Raw genomic sequence first — 22420 nt, forward strand, 5'->3', positions numbered from 1 at the left:
TCAGGCCTCACCCAGACATTCAGAAACTACAGGGTAGGACCTAGGAAGCTATGTTTCAGAAAGCCGTCAGGGGGACAGGATGCATGCTAAAATTTGAGGATAGTTGCTCCAAAGAAACTTCAGTCCAGTGGTTTGTTATCATGACTGAAGATAATTGCTTGGGAAGCTTTAAAAAATACTCCTATGTCTAGGCTCCAAACCTCCTTAGTTGGAATCTGGGAGTAAGTGCAGCCTAATTCTGTGCACTGAAACAGAAAACTCCCCAGGTGCTTCTGACACTCGCACCCAGTTAGGAACACCTGTTTTAGTGGCACCAATCAAAAAACAACTACATTATCCATTCCCAAAAAGCTAGATTAAAAATTAAAACAGGTATCTGGTTAACTGCCTACTGTACATCAATTTAATAGATATTATGCAACTGTGAACAAGAATAAGGCAGCTATATATGTACAGATTTTAAAAGACTTCAAATATAGTGTTAAGTGAAATAAATATGCAGAACATTTAAATGTTTTCAAAAGGGGACACGTGAATGTGCACATGTGTGCGTGCATGCTTTATGCATATCTCTTCAAGGACAGATAAGAAATTAGCTGAAGTTTCCTCTGGGAAGGGAAGCAGATGACCAAATCATAGGACAGGAGAAACATTTTGTGTCTTTGTACTGTTTGCATTTTTTACTCAGTGCACGTATTACCTATTCTAATTAATTAACTAATTAAATATGAAGCTTAGGGGCAAAAAGAACCACAGCTTTAGAGTGAATGAGACATTAGCAAGCAAGATCTATGAGAGCCTTAGATGGGAAAGAAGCTGGGGCTGTCAGCTGATAAAGGACAATTAGAGCCTTAATGACGGGAAAGAGGCAGGAAGAAAGACAGTCCCTGAAAAAAGTCTAATGAAGATATTCCTGTTTCCTTTCTGAGGTGATGTTAGGTAAACTAAGACTCAAGCCAGAGAGCTCAATTTATCCATATTCATGTTTATTCTGAATTAAGCATCTATTAAGAGTGTACAGCAAAAGAGTAGAAAAAAAAAAAGGAGCCCATCAGAAAAAGCTCCCTGGCAAGAGGGAAGGAGGGCATGACATTAGGAACCCTGTTTAGGGAAGGAAATGTTGTCCAGGTCATGGATGCCATTTTTGTCAATGATTCGAACGCTGAAAGTTGGCAGATTCAGGATGAAGCGTTTCTGGAGCTGCAGAGAAACATGAAGGAAATCAGTCAACAAATATTTATTGAGCACTAACTATGGGCCAGGTTCTGCTAGAGAACTGGGCACATAAGCAAATAAAAATCCCTGCTTTTGTGGAGTTTATACTCTGGTGGGGCAGTCAGTACTAGGACACTGAGGAAAGCCCAAACTGCAGCTGGAGGCTGACTAGAAGGTAGTTAAGTAAACATGGGAGATGCAGCTGGGAGCTTGTCTCTGGTCAGTCAGCTGATGAAAAAATTAAAGCAATCCAATGCTCTATTCCCAACAGTCTGCTACCAATCAGCCTGGTAAACACAGACTTGTCCATTAAAATGTCTCAAGATAATAAGCCAACAAAGGAGTGACTGCCCTAGGACCAAAGGGCAATTGAACCAAAGCAATGTACTACTAGGTCTCTACAGTTTGTTCCAGTCACCTACCCACATTATAAAGACTTGAGTTTGTGTCAGTGTGTTTGTGTAGCTGGAGGGATGGTGGGAAGGATATGAGCATAACTGCTCTTGGAACAACCCTGTTTCTGTCTCCTCCAATCCACACTGGCCTCTCATTAAAGTAGCATCTCTGCACTCCTACAGCTCTCTGCCCGAGAAGCTGTTCAAAGGAGTCAGGTCTATGTGCACAGAAGTAGACAGTCCCACTAATAACCTGGCTGATTACTGAGGAACACAGCTGGATGAAATGTTTGCTTCTCTAGCTACCCTTCCTGGACACCTCACTTAGTCTCTACAGAGAAGGTACAAAACTCTCTACCTGCTCCCTTAGGAGCATATCCCCAAGAAGTCCACCTCCCCAGGCCCAAGTTCCCCTTCCCTTGATGTTTCCCATCTCCTTTACAGCTGAGGACTGGGCAGAAACAAACCATTCTATTTCCAGGGTCTTCTCTGGCCAATGAGTCTTACGTTCAGAAACAAACTCCAAGATTAAGAAAAGATGATAATAAGGAAATGTGGATTTCTAAAATAATCATCTTTAGGATCCATGGGGAATAAAGTCTCAAAGCACTTGATATTCCAATTCCAAGGAGCTGCTTTTTCCTGTCAGCCCCTCACAACACTTGGGGCTGCTGGACTAATAGGGCCTCTCAGATGAATGGTTAAGCACATCAATTTATTCTCAGCTTCTCCTTTGGAAAGGGAATTTACAGACAAGAGAGAGAAGGGGGCACTGCGGACTGAAAAGGACAGTCTTGCATGAGAAGCAAACTAATGTTTTGTTCAGGGTCCCACCTGCTCTCCTCCTCCTGTCTTTCTAGACCATGAATTCAAGTTCATCCTCAGGCCGTAAGAACAGTAAGAGAATGAAAAAGCCTAAAGGAGTCCCTTTCTTTTCCTTCTCATTCTCCATTCATACCCCAAAGCTTCAGACTCTCAGCAGTACTGGAATGGGTGGTCTGTGTTCCTGGCCTCACAAACTGAAGGCTACTCTTCCCTTCTGCCTAAAGCTTCCTAGTTACCTTCTACATTCCGAATTCTCAGGGGAGGCTTTCTCTCCAGAACCCATGCACTGTTAAGGGAGCAGACAGTATGGCAACTCCAGGTGGCCCATGATAGAGCACGTATAATAAGGCAGTAGTTCTTAAAGTATGGCCCAGTTACCACCTGCAGCAAAGTCACCTGGGACTGATAGTTAAAATATTCTCAGGCTCTATACTGGGATGACTAAAGCAGGATCTTGGAGGGGTTAGGGGAGAAGATGGATATGAATCCATCTTCTTTCTTTCTTTCTCTTTTTTTATAAAACAAGTTTCCTCCAGATGATTCTTATACATGCTAAAATTTGAGAATCACTAGTCTGGATAAACCCAAAACAAAAGTAACTAAATTGTAAAGTTGACATGGATGAGGAAGGTGACCCTTGAGAGAAAAAAATAAGCTTGTTACCCACCAAACTCTATCCCTAGTAGCGACTTCACATCTGGTTAGCGGGTATTACACTTTCTGGCAAGGATAAAAAAAAAATCCAACCAAGGAACTGAAATGATATTGGCAAACAAAGAGTTCAGAAGCGTTCTTTACAGAATCCCACGGGAGCTACTCACCTCCTCTAGACATTTCCGAAGAAGCTCCACTGCCCTCTCACGTGAGATAGCTGAAAGAAAGCACAAAAGCTGAGTAGTGCTACTGTTAAGTCCAGCTCTCCGTGAGTCAAACCTTTAGGTTTCAAACTTCTTCAGGTCAGCATGCCACACAAATGGAAAAGACAAAAAAATTCCTACCTTCTAACTTGCAACAAACTTATTCCATATGCAGTCGAGGGTGCCCAAGACCCAATTCTCTGGCAACCAGAAGCCATTGCAAATCAATTTGTTACAGAGAAGGGTAAGCATGACAGAATTCTGCCTCCCATGGCCAGGGCCTGCCTCTTTCTTACAGCTCATTCTCCCACACCCTTTAGACCAGGGTTTAAATCAGTTCCATCTGCCCTAGCCAGCTGCAAGTCAGAGAAAGGGAGGACAGGGCCAGAGTTTAGCCTTACTTTCCCAGCTGGGTCTCAGCTTAACAATAGAAAGAGAATTCATAGGATGGGGCTGAGACTCTCATAAAATAGAAACCAAAATAACTGTCCATGGCAAACTGGGATGACATATTACACAGTTAGGCTTCAGGGTGGCTGGTGGTTATTTTGGTGGGTCAGTCAGCTGTATTATTGACAGATGCCAAATCAAGAAACAGTCACCAGGAGGCCAGGCTACTTCTTATCAGGATGTGGCCTGAAGCTCTGGTGTGGCTGAAGCTGAATAAGAGGTCAGCACCAAAAAAGGAATGAAGAAGCCAGACTTTTACTGTACATAAGGGAAGAATGGCAGGTAAGGAGAGAGGTGGTTATCTGTGCTCCATCTGTATAGCCGGTAAAAGATAAGAATCCCAAGTGCCTGCTGGTCACAGTGGCTAAAGTTGAGGTCAGGATGGGGGCCAGAAGATCAATTTAGGACCAAAGCATCCATGTTGGAAGCTTTGCCAAGCTGACAGTTTACTGGCAAGTAGTGAGCCAGCTTTTTCTTGCAGGAGGGGGCAGTTAATAGGTGATATGAACCAACGGAAGGGCCCAGGCTAGGGGTTTCAAAGCTTTCATATTTTAAGCAAAGGAATCCTGTTGTCTGGCTGGGAACCTGTTCATTCTCACCAACTCAAAACAAATGCACATATCACTTGGTTTACTTGCTCATTCTCTATAGCTGAGATACTAATAAGCATCTAGGCAGGGCAAAATGAGTGGAAAACAGAACTTTTGTAGCTGAAGAAATATATTTTACTACCTCAAACCTCCTTTAAAATAAAGCAAGGCTCTGGAAATAAGCAGTATCTCATTTTGTCTGGCAAAAGAGGGACTTTAATCAGCTTTTCAATTAACTCTACTGATCTGCAGGAGAGAACAGCTTCTAGAGGGCACCTGCATGTGCTTCTTAGGCTCCATCCTCTGTGCAAGCCCTGGCCACCCATCTCCAAGAGAGTAATGTACAAAACCAGGAACAGTTGAAGATGGGGCTCTACCACGACTCTCTGACTAGAGTGCTGGAACTTACTTGGTGTGTAGTATCGATCCAGGATACTGAGAGTCAGGAAGGCACCATAGCCATGGGCTGCAAAAGGAGCCTTGGCCAAGGCTGCTAGGTAGTCCATGTAGTAGAGCGCTGGACCCTCATGCTCATCATAGCCAGCCAGTAGGAGGTTGACGTGATATGGGGTCTGCAAAAGAAAGACATGGCAAAGTGATGGATTGAAGCAATAGTACCAACATCTTTTCCCATGACACATGGGAACATTCCAACTCTTGGTAAACAAGAAAATAGCAGCAGCTAAGTAAATCATAATGAAAGTAAAAATTTAGAGAAATCAAAAAGACCTAGAGTGTGGTAAGAGATAAAGTGAGGTCACCTTATTTCTCTGAACAAAAGAGATTTAGAGCACTTTAAGATATACAAAAGGCTGCTTTCTTCTTAAAGCCTGTGGACCAGAACAAGTTAAAAGGGCACTTCAAAAGCAAAGCATGGATGCTGTTGTATCTTTCCTAATTGCTGAAGCCAACAAACACAGTTCTCAGTGTGTCAGGCCATAGACTAAACAGGCTCAGTCTGGGCACCTGGACTAAAATATCAAGTGGCAAACAGTATGTCCCACTATTAAAGAAAAAACTCTTGTTGGAGTGGGGAAGGATGGTAGGTTTCAAATATTTAAGTCAAATCATTAAACTTTTAATGCAGACAGTAATAATGGAAGTCCATAATTACAAAGAAACATAATAACATTAGAAAAACTGTCAATTTAGGCAAAATGTTAACATTTTTCTAATATAACAAGGTTACCCTAAGATAACTAAGAAGTCATTTTTACTGAGACAAATAAAAAGTAATTATAACTTGGATTTATAGGTATCCTTTCTTTATATTACTGAAAATCTAAAAATGCAAGTTCCCACAGAGAACCTTGAATAAGTCTGCCTTGCTCTTCATCACCAAATGGATGATTATTCTTTTCTATGCCAGTTCAGTCATTTACCATGTAAAATTCAGTCTGTACATTCCCCCAGGCATCAGTGGTAAGACTCCCATGTAACATGGTTTCCTTTTGCTCTGCAAAATGTGTTTTTCCTCTTGTATTTGCCTCAGAAGATAGTGAGCAGGCCTTGCCATGTTACGTGCCCATTCCTCAATGTATGTATTCAGTTAAGGGCACATTAAATGAAATTGAATACTTTTGTGCACCCTATTACAGAGCATAAAGTAGTAACTGCTAATGGTCCTAAAAGAGACATCTTACATTCTCTGAACATTGATCAACATGGGTATTTGGTAGCCTGAAGAACTCATGCTAGAAGAACACAGGAAAAAATTATATACTTAGGTGGAATTCTAAGCCAGCTGTGCTAAGTAACATCTCCCAAAGACTAGCCCTAAACTGCAAACAAGTTTCTGCCACGGGCATAAGATGGTGGATAGTCTCAAAGGAGTAAAAATTGGCCAGCAGTAGTCAAGTCTTCTGAGAAAATAATTACTTGCCTATCACATTTCCCAGTGGGTAGTGTGCCACACTCTGCTATGCTCTGGAATTCTCTGCTGCATTCTTCAACTACGTTCTTAGTAAGTCTGACCTAAGGCAAGACACTTAGCCCTTATGAGCTTCTGCTTCCTTATGTGTAAAACTGGGTTAATTAATCCTTCCCTTTTCTATCTTCTAGGGAGTATGGTGAGAAAAAATAATAGAGGTGAGGCATCCCAAACCCTGGAAGAGAAAATGCTACCTAAACTGCTAGCACATTAGTTACATCCCAGCCTCCTTAGATAGCTTACCACTTTAAATAACAACAAAAAAACTGTTCAAATTATGTAAAATATATCTAATTAATAGCATTTTAAAAGTGTGAAAACAGTACTGTAAAACCAGGCAGACATATAATAACACGGTATTCTGATAGTTAAAATTAGAATAGCAAAAAGGAGAGAGAAATATAGCAAGGGGATTCTATCTGACTTCCCTTCCCCCCAAAAGACTCAATTAATAATATATTATCTTGCCTATCACAAAATGAAGTTCATCTTTTTTGCTAAGAGGATAACTCTACTCTTCTCCATCAACAGCCAAAACACCCATTGCATAGTTAATCAAAACAATTTTATCAAGTTGCAATGGCATGTTAACAATCCACACAGATACCCAAAGAGGCCTAATAAGCAGAACCCAGATACAGTGTCTTTAATGAGGATCTTGCCCGTCCTATGATACTGAACTGTGTTTAAAACAATTAACGTGATTTTAAAAGCAACCACCAAAAGATTTTCCATGAAACTATGTCAACAGAATTCCAAAAGCAAACTGTATTGCTTAATTGGTCTATATAATATCACTTATTTATGCTTAAGCAGCTGACACACTCATCAAAGTTGTATTCAGAAGCTACAACACGTGGTATATAAGATAACTCACAAATTATTGTGTGACTCTGAATTACCAACTTTTGCATGTGTGAGATGCTTAAGCATAAATAAATGGTGTTATCTAGACTAATTAAATCAATACATCTGTGTAACAACTTGCAGTTTCTGAAATTCTTCTGACAATGCTCCATCAAAGATCTCTGGCTCACACCAGTTTTTTAAAATTTCAAATAAGGTCTTGTGTACTGTCACTCTCTTGCTCCTCTCAGAATCATGGCATTCAAAGTGACAAATCCAATTCACTGAGCTGTACACTAAGATTTGTGCATTTTGGTACATATACTCAATATAAAAAATTTTTTAAATAAAAATAGTTCCAAATATCAAAAAGTGACAAAGCCATATAGTTATGGGTTTCTTAACTGTTACAGTCCTTCATATTCTTGATTACTACTATTCTCCTGGAATGAGACAAATTCCAAGCCATTCAATTTTGTGCTGTTCTTACATCATACACATGTTAACTGCTTGTGGTGTAATAAGGGAAATATTAGTATGTGTAAAATTTATACCACCTTCTCAAATATTTATACTGATTATAAGCTCTATGAAGGCAGAATCATGTCTGGCTTGTTCAATGATGTACAAGCATACAGTATATGCTCAATAAATATTTGCTGAATAATAATCATAGCAGAAAGCATTACACGTTTTAATATATATGAGGCTAAAGCTAGTATCACAAGAAAAATTAAGAAAATCACTAAAATGTCAGAAAATGATAGGTCTTACTTCTGAGAACTGGTTCCAAGTTTAAATAAACTGCCAGCATTTCTCTGAATGTACATATATTGTTGCTTTTTGCTAGACCCCTGGGTTCTTCTCTTTCTATCTCCCTTTAGACATGGGTTGCTAAGTATAGAAAAATTTAGGATACAGGTCAGGCATTTAGACCTGAATAAAGGGGAGAATAATAGTATAAATAAGTATCTCAGGAAGAAACAAATGGGCTACACTGGAGAGTTAGACCCGAGTTTAAAATCTCACTATATTACCACATATGTGGCTTTAGAAAAGTTAGTCACTTCTCTGGATTTTTGTGTTCTCATTGAAAACATGAGAATAATACTTACTAAAAAAGAGCTACAGTCAAGATTCAAAGAGATAATACATATAAATGATAAGCATAGTGCCTAAAATGTAGTCAAGGCTTGATGATACTGGGGAGAAACAGTTATCTATAAAGTTCACAGTACTCATGAAATAAACAGGGCAAGTACTCAGGAGAAGTCCATCTACTCCTGGCACTGAAATACAAAATAAATTCCTCGTACATGTCGTCATAAAGGGATACAGAAGGATGTTTATAAAAAGTGCCTAGCATACTGCTTGACACATGGTAGAATTGCAGTAAATGATAGTTTCCTCCTCTTTCCTTCCCAGACTCTTTTCAGGGGCCCTAAAGTGATGGTGTTGTCAAAAACATTCACAAGCATTGACACAGAGCTTATCTACGTCACAGCCAACCTACCCTAATCTATGTTGACATTGACATAGGCATCGAGACACAGAGACACAGAGACACAGAGATTTTCGGGAAGCCTGAAAAAAAAAAAAAAAAAACACCTCTACATTCAGATTTGGAAAATAAATTACCATTTATTAAGTATGGTTGACCCTTGAACAATACTGGGGGCAGGGGCACTGACCACACTCCTATCCCGCACAGTCAAAAATCCATATATAACTCTTGACTCCCCAAAAACTCAACTACTAATAACCTACCGTTGACTAGAAGCCTTACCAATAACATACAGTCAATTAATTTTGTATGTTGTATATACTATAGACTAAAAAAAAGCTAAATTAAAAGAAAAGCTAAATTAAAAGAAAAAATTTCAAATTGTTGCAAATCTCCAAAAATTTTTCAATATATTTACTGAAAAAAAAATTAGTGTATAAGTGGATTTGTGCAATTCCAACCTGTGTTGCTCAAGGGTCAACTGTAACTTCATGCTATTTCTACCTTTGCAGGTATGTCCATCCTGAATGCTAAGGCTCATTTTCTAACTATGTTTTCATCAATTCCCTTCTTTCCCATTATCAGTATTACATGTGAGAATTTGCCAATTATTCTGGGGAAATGGGAACACTAATCAATCATTAGCGTTGACAGAATTGCCAAGGACCTTGTTTTACAAAGTTATCTAGTCTTTGGTTGTCTCTACTCTTCTAATCCTTTAGACAGCAAGTCTAGGGAATGAAACAAAGTTACAAGGTACCCGTAACTGTATCTTATATGTCTAGGCATCTTGCCCAGCAAAGGCTAAGACTGTATTATATATAATTTTTTTACTAACTTAAATATCCATCCAGTAAATGAACCTAAACACATTTAGCTGAGACATTCTCTGTCCAATGGGCCTTAAGGATCACCATCAACAGTTTGCAGTGCAAATACCAACATGACTACTGAAGTTGTATATAATAAAGAAAAAATTTTAAAGGGAGCATTTTTCGCCCTCCAATTCGTGTGCATACAACTCCTTGTACATCCCCTCTCTCATGAAAAATAAACACTGTAGTGATTAAGAAGAGTGTGAAATTCCATAAATTTTACAGCTGAAGAGAACAGTTGTGATAAATACTCTGAAACAACAAAATTAGCGACGAGAGTCTGGGCGGTGACAAGCAGCGGTGTGACATCTGGCGGAAGCCAAAGTCACAGCAAGGGGGAGAGAGTGGGCGTGAGGAAGCATCCTGCGGAGCGTGGACACAGAAAAAGAGAGGAATTGACAGTCTTCCCTTGGAGCTAGGCCAGCCTTTGCCACCTCTAATTGAATAGGATGCCGTCCTAGAAGTGAGGTGCCTTGGAGAATGGTGCAGCTTCTTTTGCAATGTGCCCCACCTTGGAATGTTAAGCAGTGTGCAAGGTATTCTTCCATTCCTGCAGGGTTAGTAATTTGCAAGGAGATGCAGAGCCATCAATGGGACAAAGGAGTTTGTCTAGTGATGACAGTGTTTTAATAAACAGACTTCTAAATACACTAAACAGAGACTGGGCTCTGAAGAGAACAGTGCCTGCTAGTTCTTGTTATACAACCGACTGTCAAAGCTGCCTAAAACTCCACCTTTGGTATTTCACAAAAATGCAGTTTATAAAATTGGAAGGGATCTAAAACTCAACCAGTTTATCCAACATCCCTTTTACAAATATAGGGACTTAAATTCAAAGAGGGGACAGTGACTTGCCCTAAACTACACTAAACCTGACTAATTAGCGTCAAAGTCAGGACCAGAATTCAGGCTTCTGATTCCAAGTCTTCTGTGCTTTTCTAGGAAACCATGAAGCCTCTACAAAATGGAAATCAGTGTGAATTTATGATTCAATATGTAAATGTCAGTTTCACACTCAAATATTTCAGAATGTATTATTTTGCATACCAGCACCCATTATTATTTCATATATCACATCTTATATGACCAATAATATTTTAAATTTGAAAAGGGCAGGTTTAATGTCAGACCATTATGTCTCCTCTAAAGGGTGTAAAACTATGTAAGACATGTAGTAGGTACTCAATAAATACCTGTGATGATAAACAGATACCAACACCTTAAGTGCTTTGCCAATGTCCAATTTTCAACTAATAAACAAAACAGATCAATTATTATTTTCTTACACTGGTGCTCTGAATTCTGAATTAGGAGCTTGTTTCCAATAGCCAAAAGAACTTGCTAGCTATGTGTTTTGTGTGGGTTTAGTGGTATAATTTAAATTTTTCAATGTCAGTTTTGCCATTTTAATTAAAGAAAGACTGTACCTATATTGAAATTGCAATGTTCAGTATTTCAAACACTTAAAAATAAAATCTCAAAGATTTCAGCAACTTTCAATTGTCCTTACAATGTAAGTACCTTTTCCAGCTCTAAAAGATTATGGTTCTAGTGGATGGGAATGAGGCTGGTGAAGAGTATCTATCTGTAATGTCTAAGCAGTACAAAGTAATTTGTACCCTGACTTTAATCCTCTTTGACAAAGTCCTCCTTAAGGAAACCCATTGATCTCTTTTTCTATTAAAAATGGTGACCATACCCTAAGTACAAATACACCCAGTTTATAAAATGCTTCAACAAAATTCTGCAAGAGCTCTCTGAGACAACAATGCAGATAGACTTTTGCACTTGGAATATGAATATATTATAAATTCAATAAATGTTATTTAGCATTTACTATGCGAGAAGTATTATGCCAGGTGATAAAGACAAAAGCCTGGATCTGGAAGGAGGTCACAAGGTAGACAGGAGTAGGGAGCATTCCAAATGGAAGAAACAGCATATGTGAAGGTAAAGGAAGTTTGGGCATTAGTGAATATGGGACATGTCTACCTAGTGAATTAAGTGATTTCACTAGGAAGCAGAGAGGAAGTGGGATGACAGGAACTGGGACAATGCTGTTATTCGCTTCACATATTAAAGAATATGAATTTTGGCATGTAAACCATGGAGGCAGTGAAAACCAATCCTATTCCCCTGCCATTCCAAGACTTTTTCATGTCTTAGAACACAGCAGAAACAGTAGGGATGGAGGAGGGAGATATGGAATATGAGATGCACTTGGAAGGTAGAACTGATAGAACTGATAGAAATTAATAACTAGTTGAATAAAAGACGGGGAAGAAAGAGGAGTTAAGAGGATGCTCAGTAAGGGGAAAGATGGTACAGCAAAATGTAAAAAACTCAATTTGGACCCAATGAGATTGAACTGAGCTGTCCAGAAGCAGCTGGAAAGAGAAAAAGAGTATACAGCCCAAATCATGAGACTTAATGAAGAGCTAGCCAGTTAGGAAGTTTTATTTACACAAACACGCATTTCTATGCTCACAAGCGGAAGATGGTAAAGGAAACAATTACAACAGGACACTGCGGCAGAGGTATTCCTAGATAGCCGTGACAGCACAAAGTTGAGGGTGACATATATGTGTGGGCAAGTAGGGAGAAAGTTTCCCTGAAAGATGCTGAACTGAGTCTTAGCTGACAATTAAGAGTTAGCCATTTGGGAAGTGTGGAAGTGCATTCAGGGGAGAATGACCAGCGAAGTGGTGGAGTGGGCAAAGGCAAAATACTAGAGAACACAGAGCAGCTGTGGGGAAGTGCAAGTGACTCAGTAGGGAAGGGAGAGTGTGAGTGAGAAAGGGATGAGAGGGAGGTCTGGAGAGAGAAAGCAGGGGAAGAAGTGGAAGAAAAGAGAAGAAGCAGAGAGGCTAATCTCTAAGACTGTGAACTTCCAAGCTTACAAGAGCTGTTCTGGGGAACTAAGAAGAAACTGGACTTTTCTCCTTCATGATCACCAGATGAGACCAGTCTTGTTATCTACTGTTGCCACTCAGAGGGGGAAAAAAAGAGGTATGAAGTCGGAAGTTGAAACCAGTTTCCTCTTAATTCTGTGACTGAAAAAAAGTATGAGTTTAAACTGACTGGAATCAGAACACCATACTGAGCTTCACAATAGGGAGGTAAATTAAAATGACCACCTGACTTACCTTGTTCTGTCCTGTTTCAGATACATTTATCATTTGTAGCACTAAAAAACAAACCAGCCCATGTCTGCAAATTCTCACTAACTTGAGAAATAAGGAGACAAGCATGTCTCAAGGGAAGCAAACCTTTGATTTTCAGAAGCCCAAGACAAAATCAAAGAAACACCCTGAAAATGAGACTGTCTAACCAAGGCATCCCTTTTCCTTTTTTCCACCTTAACCCATTGTCTGAAAGTGTATGTGGTGTGTGTATTTGATGCTAGATGCAAAATCATAATATAAAAATTCTCTTTATGTTTCTGTAATAATGATCAGCTCCTGTTCAAGTGTCTTTGCTTAACACACTGGCAAAAATTCTTATACTGGTTGAGTTCCCCAACTTAACTTAAGGAACATTACTGCATTCACAACCAACATTTTAAACTTAAAAAGCAGAACACCTTTCAATTATTACTTGAATAAACTATGGTTTTAAGTGCTGTAAGTCATAAAACAGGCATGTGCTTTTGTGAAAAAAGAATGAAGACCCAAGATCAAATGTGGCTTTAACACTTTACATTTGTGTTTTTCAGATAGTTACTTGGCCTTGGAACTTCAAGTGTCCCATCTGAAGGTGGGGGATAGTACTGCTTGCCTGACAGCTGTGAGGAATGAAAAGTGCTTATCTGTGTTAAAACTCCTGGAAGAAGTGGGGAAATGACAGCCTCTTCAACAACTGGTGTTGGCAAAACTGGACAGCTACATGCAAGAGAATGAAACTGGATTATTGTCTAACCCCATACACAGAAGTAAACTCAAAATGGATCAAAGACCTGAATGTAAGTCATGAAACCATAAAACTCTGAGAAGAAAACAGGCAAAAATCTCCTGAATATAAACATGAACCACTTTTTCCTGAATGCATCTCCTTGGGCAAGGGAAACAAAATAAAAAATGAACAAATGGGACTACATCATGCTAAAAAGCTTCCGTATAGCAAAGGACACCATCAGCAGAACAAAAAGGCATCCTACAGTATGGGAGAATATATTTATAAATGACATATCTGACAAGGGGTTAACATCCAAAATCTATAAAGAACTCATATGCCTAAACACCCAAAAAGCAAATAACCCTATTAAAAAATGGGCAGAGGATATGAACAGATACTTCTCCAAAGAAGAAATTTAGATGGCCAACAGGCACATGAAAAGATGCTACACATCACTAATTATCAGGAAAATGCAAATTAAAACTGCAATGAGATACCACCTCACACCAGTTAGGATGGCCAACATAGAAAAGACTAGGAACAACAAATGCTGGTGAGGATGCGGAGAAAGGGGAGCCCTCCTACACTGCTGGTGGGAATGTAAACTAGTTCAACTATTGTGGAAAGCAGTATGGAAGTTCCGCAAAAAACTCAAAATAGAAATACCATTTGACCCAGAAATTCCACTCCTAGGAATTTACCCTAAGAATGCAGCAGCCCAGTTTGAAAAAGACAGATGCACCCCTATGTTTATCACAGCACTTTTTACAATAGCTAAGAAATGGAAGCAACCTAAGTGTCCATCAGTAGATGAATGGATAAAGAAGATGGAAGATGTGGTACATATACACAATGGAATATTATTCAGCCATAAGAAGAAAACAAATCCTACCATTTGCAACAACATGGATGGAGCTAGAGGGTGTTATGCTCAGTGAAATAAGTCTGGCGTAGAAAAACAAGTACCGATTATTTCACTCATCTGTGGAGGATAAGAACAAAGCAAAAACTGAAGGAACAAAACAGCAGCAGACTCACAGAACCCAAGAATGGACTAACAGTTACCAAAGGGAAAGGGACTGGGGAGGGTAGGTGGGAAGGGAGGGAGGAGAATAAGGGGCATTATGATTAGCATATATAATGTAGGCGGGTACACGGGGAAGGCAGTATAGCACAGAGAAGACAAGTAGTGACTCTACAGCATCTTACTATGGATAATGACTGTAATGGGGTATGTGGTGGGGACTTGATAATGGGGGGAATCTAGTAACCACAATGTTGCTCATGTGATTTTATATTAATGATACCAAATAATAATAATAATAATAATAATAATAGTAAAAAAAGAAGTCCCTAAAAAAAAACTTCTGGAAGAAGGCCTAGTAAGTAGGTGTCCAATAAATGTAAACTGAATCTAATTTTAGGAGCAAAAATACCACTAAAGATTGTGTATGTTTCAATATTGTATATGTTGTATATATTTTTAGCAAAACTAGATTTTAAAGTTTCCCTTCAACAATTCCTCTATTTCTGTAAATTTTACTTCTCTAAAGCCATCACTAACCCCAAGTTTGAGCAGTTCTCTCCTATTAAAGTTGTAAGCTTATAGTAATTAGAAGTTTAGAAATTTAATGAGTTAAAATGCAACATGGCACAGATGCCTTATTATACCAACTAGTTAACACAGTATTTGTTTTCTACATTAATTTTACTTGCTAATCAAAAATACTGCTTTCTTCCAAATAACATCAAAATAAAATTGCTGATTGTGCAATGGTAAAACCAACACACCATGCCTGCAACAAGGCCATTTGAATTCTCTTTTTTTCATGAGCTGGCAATTTCCAGGAAAAATTTAAGACCTCACATATCTTTAAGTCAGTTCTCAAAAAATTCAAGTGCAGAAGCCATGCTTTGTACACCACAGGGCATATATTAAGTTGTACATGCTAAACATGCCTGTCAATATCTATCAACACTGAGTATTAGAGGTGATTCATCTCCCTAAGTTAGTAAGATTAAGTCTGCTAGAAAAGACTATTTAAGACTATGATTGTGTATGTTTTCAGATGTCCACAGCAACTAGATATACTAAGGAACCTCTGGGGAAAAGATTATTTAGGAGCTCTTCTACTAGAACACGGTGCTCCCCATGAACAGTCCAAGTCCAAGACAAGTCACTCCTACCTCTTCAATGGATATGGAGCATGAAGCTCATTGGTCTCCCTGCTTCCTCCTTCTTTCCCCAAATGCTCCACCAGAGAAGAGTAGCCAGTGCTCTAACCCAAATTCACCGGATCATGCTAATCCCTCTTAGCCAATAAACTTCCAGAGAGCTCCACTGCTTTTAGCATAAAGCTTTTTTATTGATCTACATAACATGGACCACCTCTCCAATTCAATCCCTTATCATTCCCCTAAAAATCTCAGCTGTATTTAACAAGCTACTTTAGATTGTAGATTTTATTTATGTAGTATACAGAGTAAAAACTATGTAAATGTCTTTATGTATTTTTTTCAATCAATGGAGCCTTAACTGGTATACAGTACTGCACTTGTTAAAACAGATAAAAAATTAGGAGTAGAAAGCTCAGAAAACTATTTATACCCACCTCAAACATTAGAAAAGCACTGTGCCTAATCCAATAAACTCTCTCACACATCTCCTTGGTCTGCACTTGGTCTTCCCCTTTTGTTTCATCTATGCCTTTAATGCCATCTATCCTTCAAGGCTCAGGTTAGGCTCTGTTCCCAGAGCACCTATCTATATGTATGGCTACTGTCATACAGTACTTGTCACTCTGCAGTAAAATTGACTGTTTGCTTCTCTATTTCCGCATCTGAAGGAAAACACTGAGCTTTGCACCTCTGTTTTCTCAGCCCCACGGACAATGCAGGCTGTAGATTTGCTGAATCAACACCTATCAGCACCTACGAACTTCTCACCTGAAAGAAACCACATACGTTAGGAGGCATCAGAAAGGGAAATGTGGAATTCTGGCAGGTTATTTCAGTTCAAAAAGATTCAAAGATTATTTTTCTTTCCCTTCCCTTTTTCTTCCAATTTAGTTAATCCTTTTAGCTCTATTATCTCTAGTCAAAACTAATGGTAAATCTGAACTTATTTTTTTCATTTTTAAATTTTTAAAAAATGTTATGCTTTCCTGACCTTTTACTCTTCCTTTTTATTTTCTTCAACTTTTTGTGAAGTAACACATAATATAAAGGTGCCTAAAATATCTAAGTACAACTTAATAAATAGAGTGAATACATCTGTAACTCTTTAACCCTCCAAAGACTTGCCACTGTCTGTCATTTTACATAACTGTTTTTTGAGACAGAATAAAGAAAACCTCATGGAGATTTTGTGATCAGCCACTGAATTCATATCCCTGCATGATCCTGGGCCAGGGCAGATAAAGAGGCTCCAAGATGCCAGAGTGTATTTGTACCTGTGACAGCAGGCCCACATAGGCCAGGATCCTGGTTTAAAGCAATCTTAAAAGATGGGGTAAATCTGCACTTCGAAACATTTTTTTTAAAAAGCATGTTTTTCCTAATAGACACAGTACTCTGCTACTCGTGGCTTAAACCACACCTTAATAGGAAACTACATAATTTTCAAGACAGAAGTTTCAAAACAATACAAATGTAGACCTATTACCTATATTGCTTCACCCCCACTGGGGGTAGAAAAGATCCTGTAAGTTAAAGGTTGGTGTTATGGAGTTGCACAATCTCGGCCACCCAATAAGCTCATTCCATTCAACCAGAACAGGGGTTCTCTCTGCTCGCAGCAGGCATCCAACAGGGTAGCACATATATGCTCTCTGAGTGAGAAAGCAACACCTTCTCACATACAACCCCCTGGAGAGAGATGGGAAAGAGGGCGGGAGGACTTTACACCTGCAAACTCCTAACTCTATCAGCACTAGGGCTGGGAAAAACAGCACATATTTTAAAAAAAAAAGAAGGGGGAAAATAGGTTTCCTAATAAACCCAGTAACTTTCAAAGGATCTTTTTAAGCAATCTTTTCTTAGGAGACTAGTAAGTGTAATGATTCAACATCCAAGTCTTTGTCTTCCTAACGTACTTAGTCAAGCCCTAATGACTGCATGCAACCTGCTTAAAAGGGCAGCTGTCAGAATTCTTATTATTCTTGGTAGAAAAACACTGTAAGCTCAAAGTGTGGTCATATTAATTAAGGCATCTCAGCTTCAAGGCACATCTGTCCCTGGGCCTTTGGATAATCAAAATGACCACTAAAAATAGAACAGGGGTATCTCCAGTGGGGCAGACAAGAGCACCCTCAATCCTAAAAGGCTCCTGTAAGATGTGACCTGGGGTGCACATGTGCTTTGCAGTACCACTGAATATCCATTTAAATGTAACCTTTTGTACTCAGTTTTTACTTTATGTCCTATTAAGGCTAGGAGACTAAAGTAATTAACAGACTTATAACTCCTGGCCCATGGTGAAAATCCAGTTAACTGACTAGCTAGCTGGGGTCTGGTGGGAGAGAAAACTGCTCTTCAGGTCTAAAAGAACTGCTGCTTGCACTGAAATTCCATGAGTTTCATGATGAACACCTTGACTTTTTTCAATTTCCCCATCACCAAAAGTAAGCTAGATCTGTTTGTCAGGATGCCCAGGCTGTGTGGCAGCGGTGTCAAAGGCTGCCATTTGCTCCAAGGCACTGCCATCTGCAGCAGCACAACATTTTGTCTCCGGAAAATAAACACATCTGCCTTTGCCAGTGTCCTCCCACTGTGCCGCCCATCTGGAGCAGGTGAGCTGGAAGGCAAGCCTGGGCATGGGTGAGATGGGGGTGAGCAGGGGAGATGAGGCCTCAAGGGAGATGGCACATGGAGGATGAAGGCAGCGCTGTGTCATGTCACATCCTGCTAACCACATTTGCCAAAAAGCATGTGAAATTACCCTTGTTAGTGACATTTTAATCACATGTAACAAATGGTTGGTTGTGTTTAAGGGACAAGACCTGCAAAGTCAAGGTTTCACCTGGGCCATCTGTTCACAAGGTCACATGACCTCACTGACACCTATAAATAAATGATGTCTTCATGCCAGCCACCAAAGGCAAGAGGACAAAAACTCTAATGGTCAGAGTAAAAGGCTCAAAGTAACAGGATTCTTCTGGGACAGGCGCACACTATACATGCCTGCTATTAGCCAGACCCAACACACTCAAATTCAGGCCACGGTGCTGGGACAAGACATGATCACTTCTGCAAATGATTTCATAACTGAAATTCTTTTCTTCATATTTTTTCCCCTTCACTGGAAAAATAAATTCATGTCTAGTTATAGTCTTGACATCAGATCTTTAAATTATACTAGTTGGAGGCTAGAAGAAACCATAAAATTATCCATATTCTCCCTTTTTTCCAAGGTTTTTCAACTAGCTCACAGGAGAGCTAGTGTTAAAACTCCTGGAGCAGGTCTCTTTCAACTATATCACCAGTTTTCAAATTTTGGTGGGAAGGGGACAATGAGGCCACTTTTTCAAATAAAAGCTTTTAAGGAGTGCCAATATAGAAAATAGCTAAAAGTTGAGCTGATCAATATGAAGAAGAGTTAAAGTTTTGCCACACTGGTTTTCCTTGGAAAGTTTCCTGAGGCAGCTTCATAGAATAAAGTTTGAAAATCACTACACCAGTCTGGCTGATGTTTGCCCAATTCATTATTTCTACTGTTTATTTGCTAAGCACTTACAAATACAGACCTATAAAAACATTAATTACCAAAGGCTCACCAAGAACTTCAGACAAGGTCCTATGAAAACACTTTGGCCAGTAAGTACCAGGAGTAGTAAAGCCCTGAAGATTACACACCGTGGAGGCTAGCTTTCTACTCTAAGCCACAAACTCCACATTCCTCAAGGATATCAGATTTGGCTGATTCACACCTCCCTCTCCACATATGTACAAATGGAGATACTGTAGAAAATAATGTAATTTTAGGGCATTTGGATGATCTGCACCAAATGTGCTACAAAACTCATTTCAAGCATAAATGGTCCCATTACTTATAACCCTCCCTCCTATAGCCTATTATTCAAATCATAAAGGGAATTTAAACAAGCACCATGTAAACTCTGCAAGTCATTACAAAATTTTCAAAATCATCCTGTTCAAAATCTAAATAGCAGTTTTTTAATGATGCAGTTGCTTTTTAAATACTATTTTCCCAGGGAGGTATCATTCACTCATTCAAAGCATATTTTATTAAATCAATGGTTAATCTCAGTTGTCATAATTTGCCACATTTAATCACTCCTTCCTTCTTAACAGCTGAAGAAAGGGAGCCTCAGCAAACAAATAACTTAATCAAGACTATACAAACTAGTTCATACCAAAGAAGCTGGAACTCTGGTAGGCCTGCCTCCAAATCCCATGCTCAGAGAGGCCTGTTCAAAGCTGGGGTTCATATGTGAGATTTACGCTTAGGGGGCCAGACCTGGGGTTGGGTTTAGTTGCAGTGGTTATTAGGCTTTGGGTTTCCCTCCAGGGCTTCATGGTGCAGAAGCCTAACAAGTCTGTTTTCTGCTCCTTTAGCTACAGCCAGGGGCAGACCAACTTAAATGTACACATACATCTAAGTAAACACTACAATGAAGGCTCCTGACTTTTTCCCCAATCTCGGTGTCTCTTTTCTTCTCTTCCTGCTGATCTCTTTTATCTTTCTTACATGGAGAAGTAACAACTATTCATTAACAATACTTTAATAAAATTCCCTTCCAATGTATAAATGCACAGTAAGATTTCCAGTGGTCTATGTGAATCTAGCTGGGTGACATTTACTCAGCCAATATTTACTGAACACCTAAAACAGGCATGTATTTATACCTTATCTATATGATCCTATGTGGAGATCTTGACCTTTTAATAAACTGAACGTTTCATGCTTTCCCAAATGCACAAACATACTGGTACCTTAGTCCAGTAACTATAATAGATTGTATGAAAAAGTATGGCATTTGAAGTTACAGGCTATATACATCCCTTAGATATACTTGGACACACAAGAGAAATACTTAACCTATTATCCAGCCTTAGTATTCTTGTAAGTAAAATGGGGATAACACTCATTTTATGGTATCAAAATAAACATTAAGTAAGGTATCTAGAATAGCACTGCCAAGAGAACTTACTATGATAAGGAAAATGATTTGTATCGACAACGTCCAATATGGTAGCCATTAGCCATATGTGGCTACTGAGCACTTGAAAAGTGGTTGCTGTGACTGACGAACCAAAATTTTAACCAAAACAAAAGTTTGTTTCTCATTCAAAGTCCAAGGAACTTATCCAGGAACTGAATATTAAATTTTATTTAATTTTAATTTAAATAGCTACATATGACTAGTGGCTATCATACTGGACTGTGTCAACCTCAAACAAAGCCTAGCACATAACAGATGACCAGTGTTGGTTTATTTCTACTTTCCCTACCAGTATCAGTAGTTTTTATATCCCCCTCTTTATAGCAGATCAACTAAAATAGCACAACAAAGAATCTACCACAGTAACCTAACTTAATAGGTATTAAACTGCTTCTTCAACCAAAGAGCAATAGCAGCACAAAAACAAAAGTGATTTATTGCTTAGTTACACATGTCACACACTGAGTTAACAGCTTTGCACAATTACCTCACTTAATCTTTGTAATAATTCTGTGAAGTAGGTATCATTATTTTGTAAGAAGCAAAATTAAGCTGGGAATTTGTCTAATGACACACAGCTAGTAAGTCAGTGAGCGAAGATTTAAACTCAGGTAGTCTGATTCAAAAGACTGGGCTAACTGCCTGCATCTTAAAGAACCAGTTTACATAAAATGCATTAGATACTCTGTGACAAATGTCCTCTCAACCAAATGCCACCCACAAACACACACACAAACTGCAAATCAAACACTTTTTTGAGTTATGGACACAAAATTAGGCATGGTAACTAGCTGACCCCAAATAATACTCCTGTGCCAACTGGTACAACTGTGCAAATATACCAAATCTAGTGACTTTGCACTTACTATAAAGACCTTTCTCCCCAGCATAAAATGACTAAAATATAAATTCATATTTTAGAACAATCTATTTTGATAGGACAGGGGGAGCAGAGATTGGACCTAGAAGCACAAGGCATAAGTACTCAGTATTCACTAGAGCCACATGTAGACAGTGGTCTACAAGGGATATTTATTTGTTAAGACAGCAAACATTTCTGCTAGGTGATTAACGAGATTCACTGCATTTGCATGAAGCATGTTGCCACCTTTATCTCAATTCTAAAAGGAGTTTAATTCACTTAATGTCTACAGTATCTATGACAAAGTATTTGTTGTTTTAGATTAACTAAAACCATAATAAAATACAAATTGCACTGGTGTTCTAGAAAGGCTACTGAAAACCCAAGGAACTGATGTTAAGGCAGAAAAGTAGAGTAATTATGGCAACATTAGTGTAGCTCTGTCTGACCTGCATTGTGACCTGGAGCTAGTCCCTGTGCGGCTTTGTTTTTCATTCCTTACCTGTGATAGAGAATTAACTACTATAAATCTCAATGGAATAGTGAGATTAAATTATTAAGCAAAACGCTTTATGCAAAAGTCATACAAATGTTAAATATTGTGATTTACAAGTATTCATTTTCCTAGCACTCCTGTGGGGTTAGGAAGTTACCCCAATTTTATAAATGAGTAAACAGGCACAGGAGGTAAGGTTACACGGTAAGGCTCCATTTACTCAGTTCCTATAGGAAGGGAATAATACACACCTTTAGCAATCATATGAACAGTTTCTTGGCATATCCTACACAATCTTTAATACATTCAATCCTTAATGTTCCATCTTTTAACATGCTGTCAATGGAACTAAGATACCTCTAAGACAGCAAAAAGGCCAGAATAAGACAGAGGAATAATTCTGTGTGTTTTGGTAAGAACAATCATAGAAAGACACAATCTCAATGTGAATTTTGCAATATTATATTCAGGGTTTCACCTCCACTACGATGTATGGA

The 22420-nt window shown here is 38.8% G+C and overlaps 1 protein-coding gene across 1 annotated transcript in view; it reads right to left on the reverse strand.

Annotated features, from left to right (window-relative positions):
- Positions 1-965: 965 nt before the first annotated feature.
- PSMB2 (proteasome 20S subunit beta 2) overlaps positions 966-22420 on the reverse strand; it is a 28662-nt gene continuing 7207 nt past the window's right edge. The window contains exons 4-6 of the mRNA XM_036911931.2: positions 4742-4904; positions 3257-3306; positions 966-1200 (exon numbers count right to left, since the gene is read on the reverse strand). Coding sequence (XP_036767826.1) covers positions 1093-1200; positions 3257-3306; positions 4742-4904 — 321 coding nt within the window. The 3' untranslated portion in view covers positions 966-1092. The remainder of the gene's footprint in view (positions 1201-3256; positions 3307-4741; positions 4905-22420) is intronic.

Source organism: Manis pentadactyla, chromosome 4 (assembly GCF_030020395.1).
Source record: "Manis pentadactyla isolate mManPen7 chromosome 4, mManPen7.hap1, whole genome shotgun sequence".
In the NCBI taxonomy this organism is placed as follows: Eukaryota; Metazoa; Chordata; class Mammalia; order Pholidota; family Manidae; genus Manis; species Manis pentadactyla.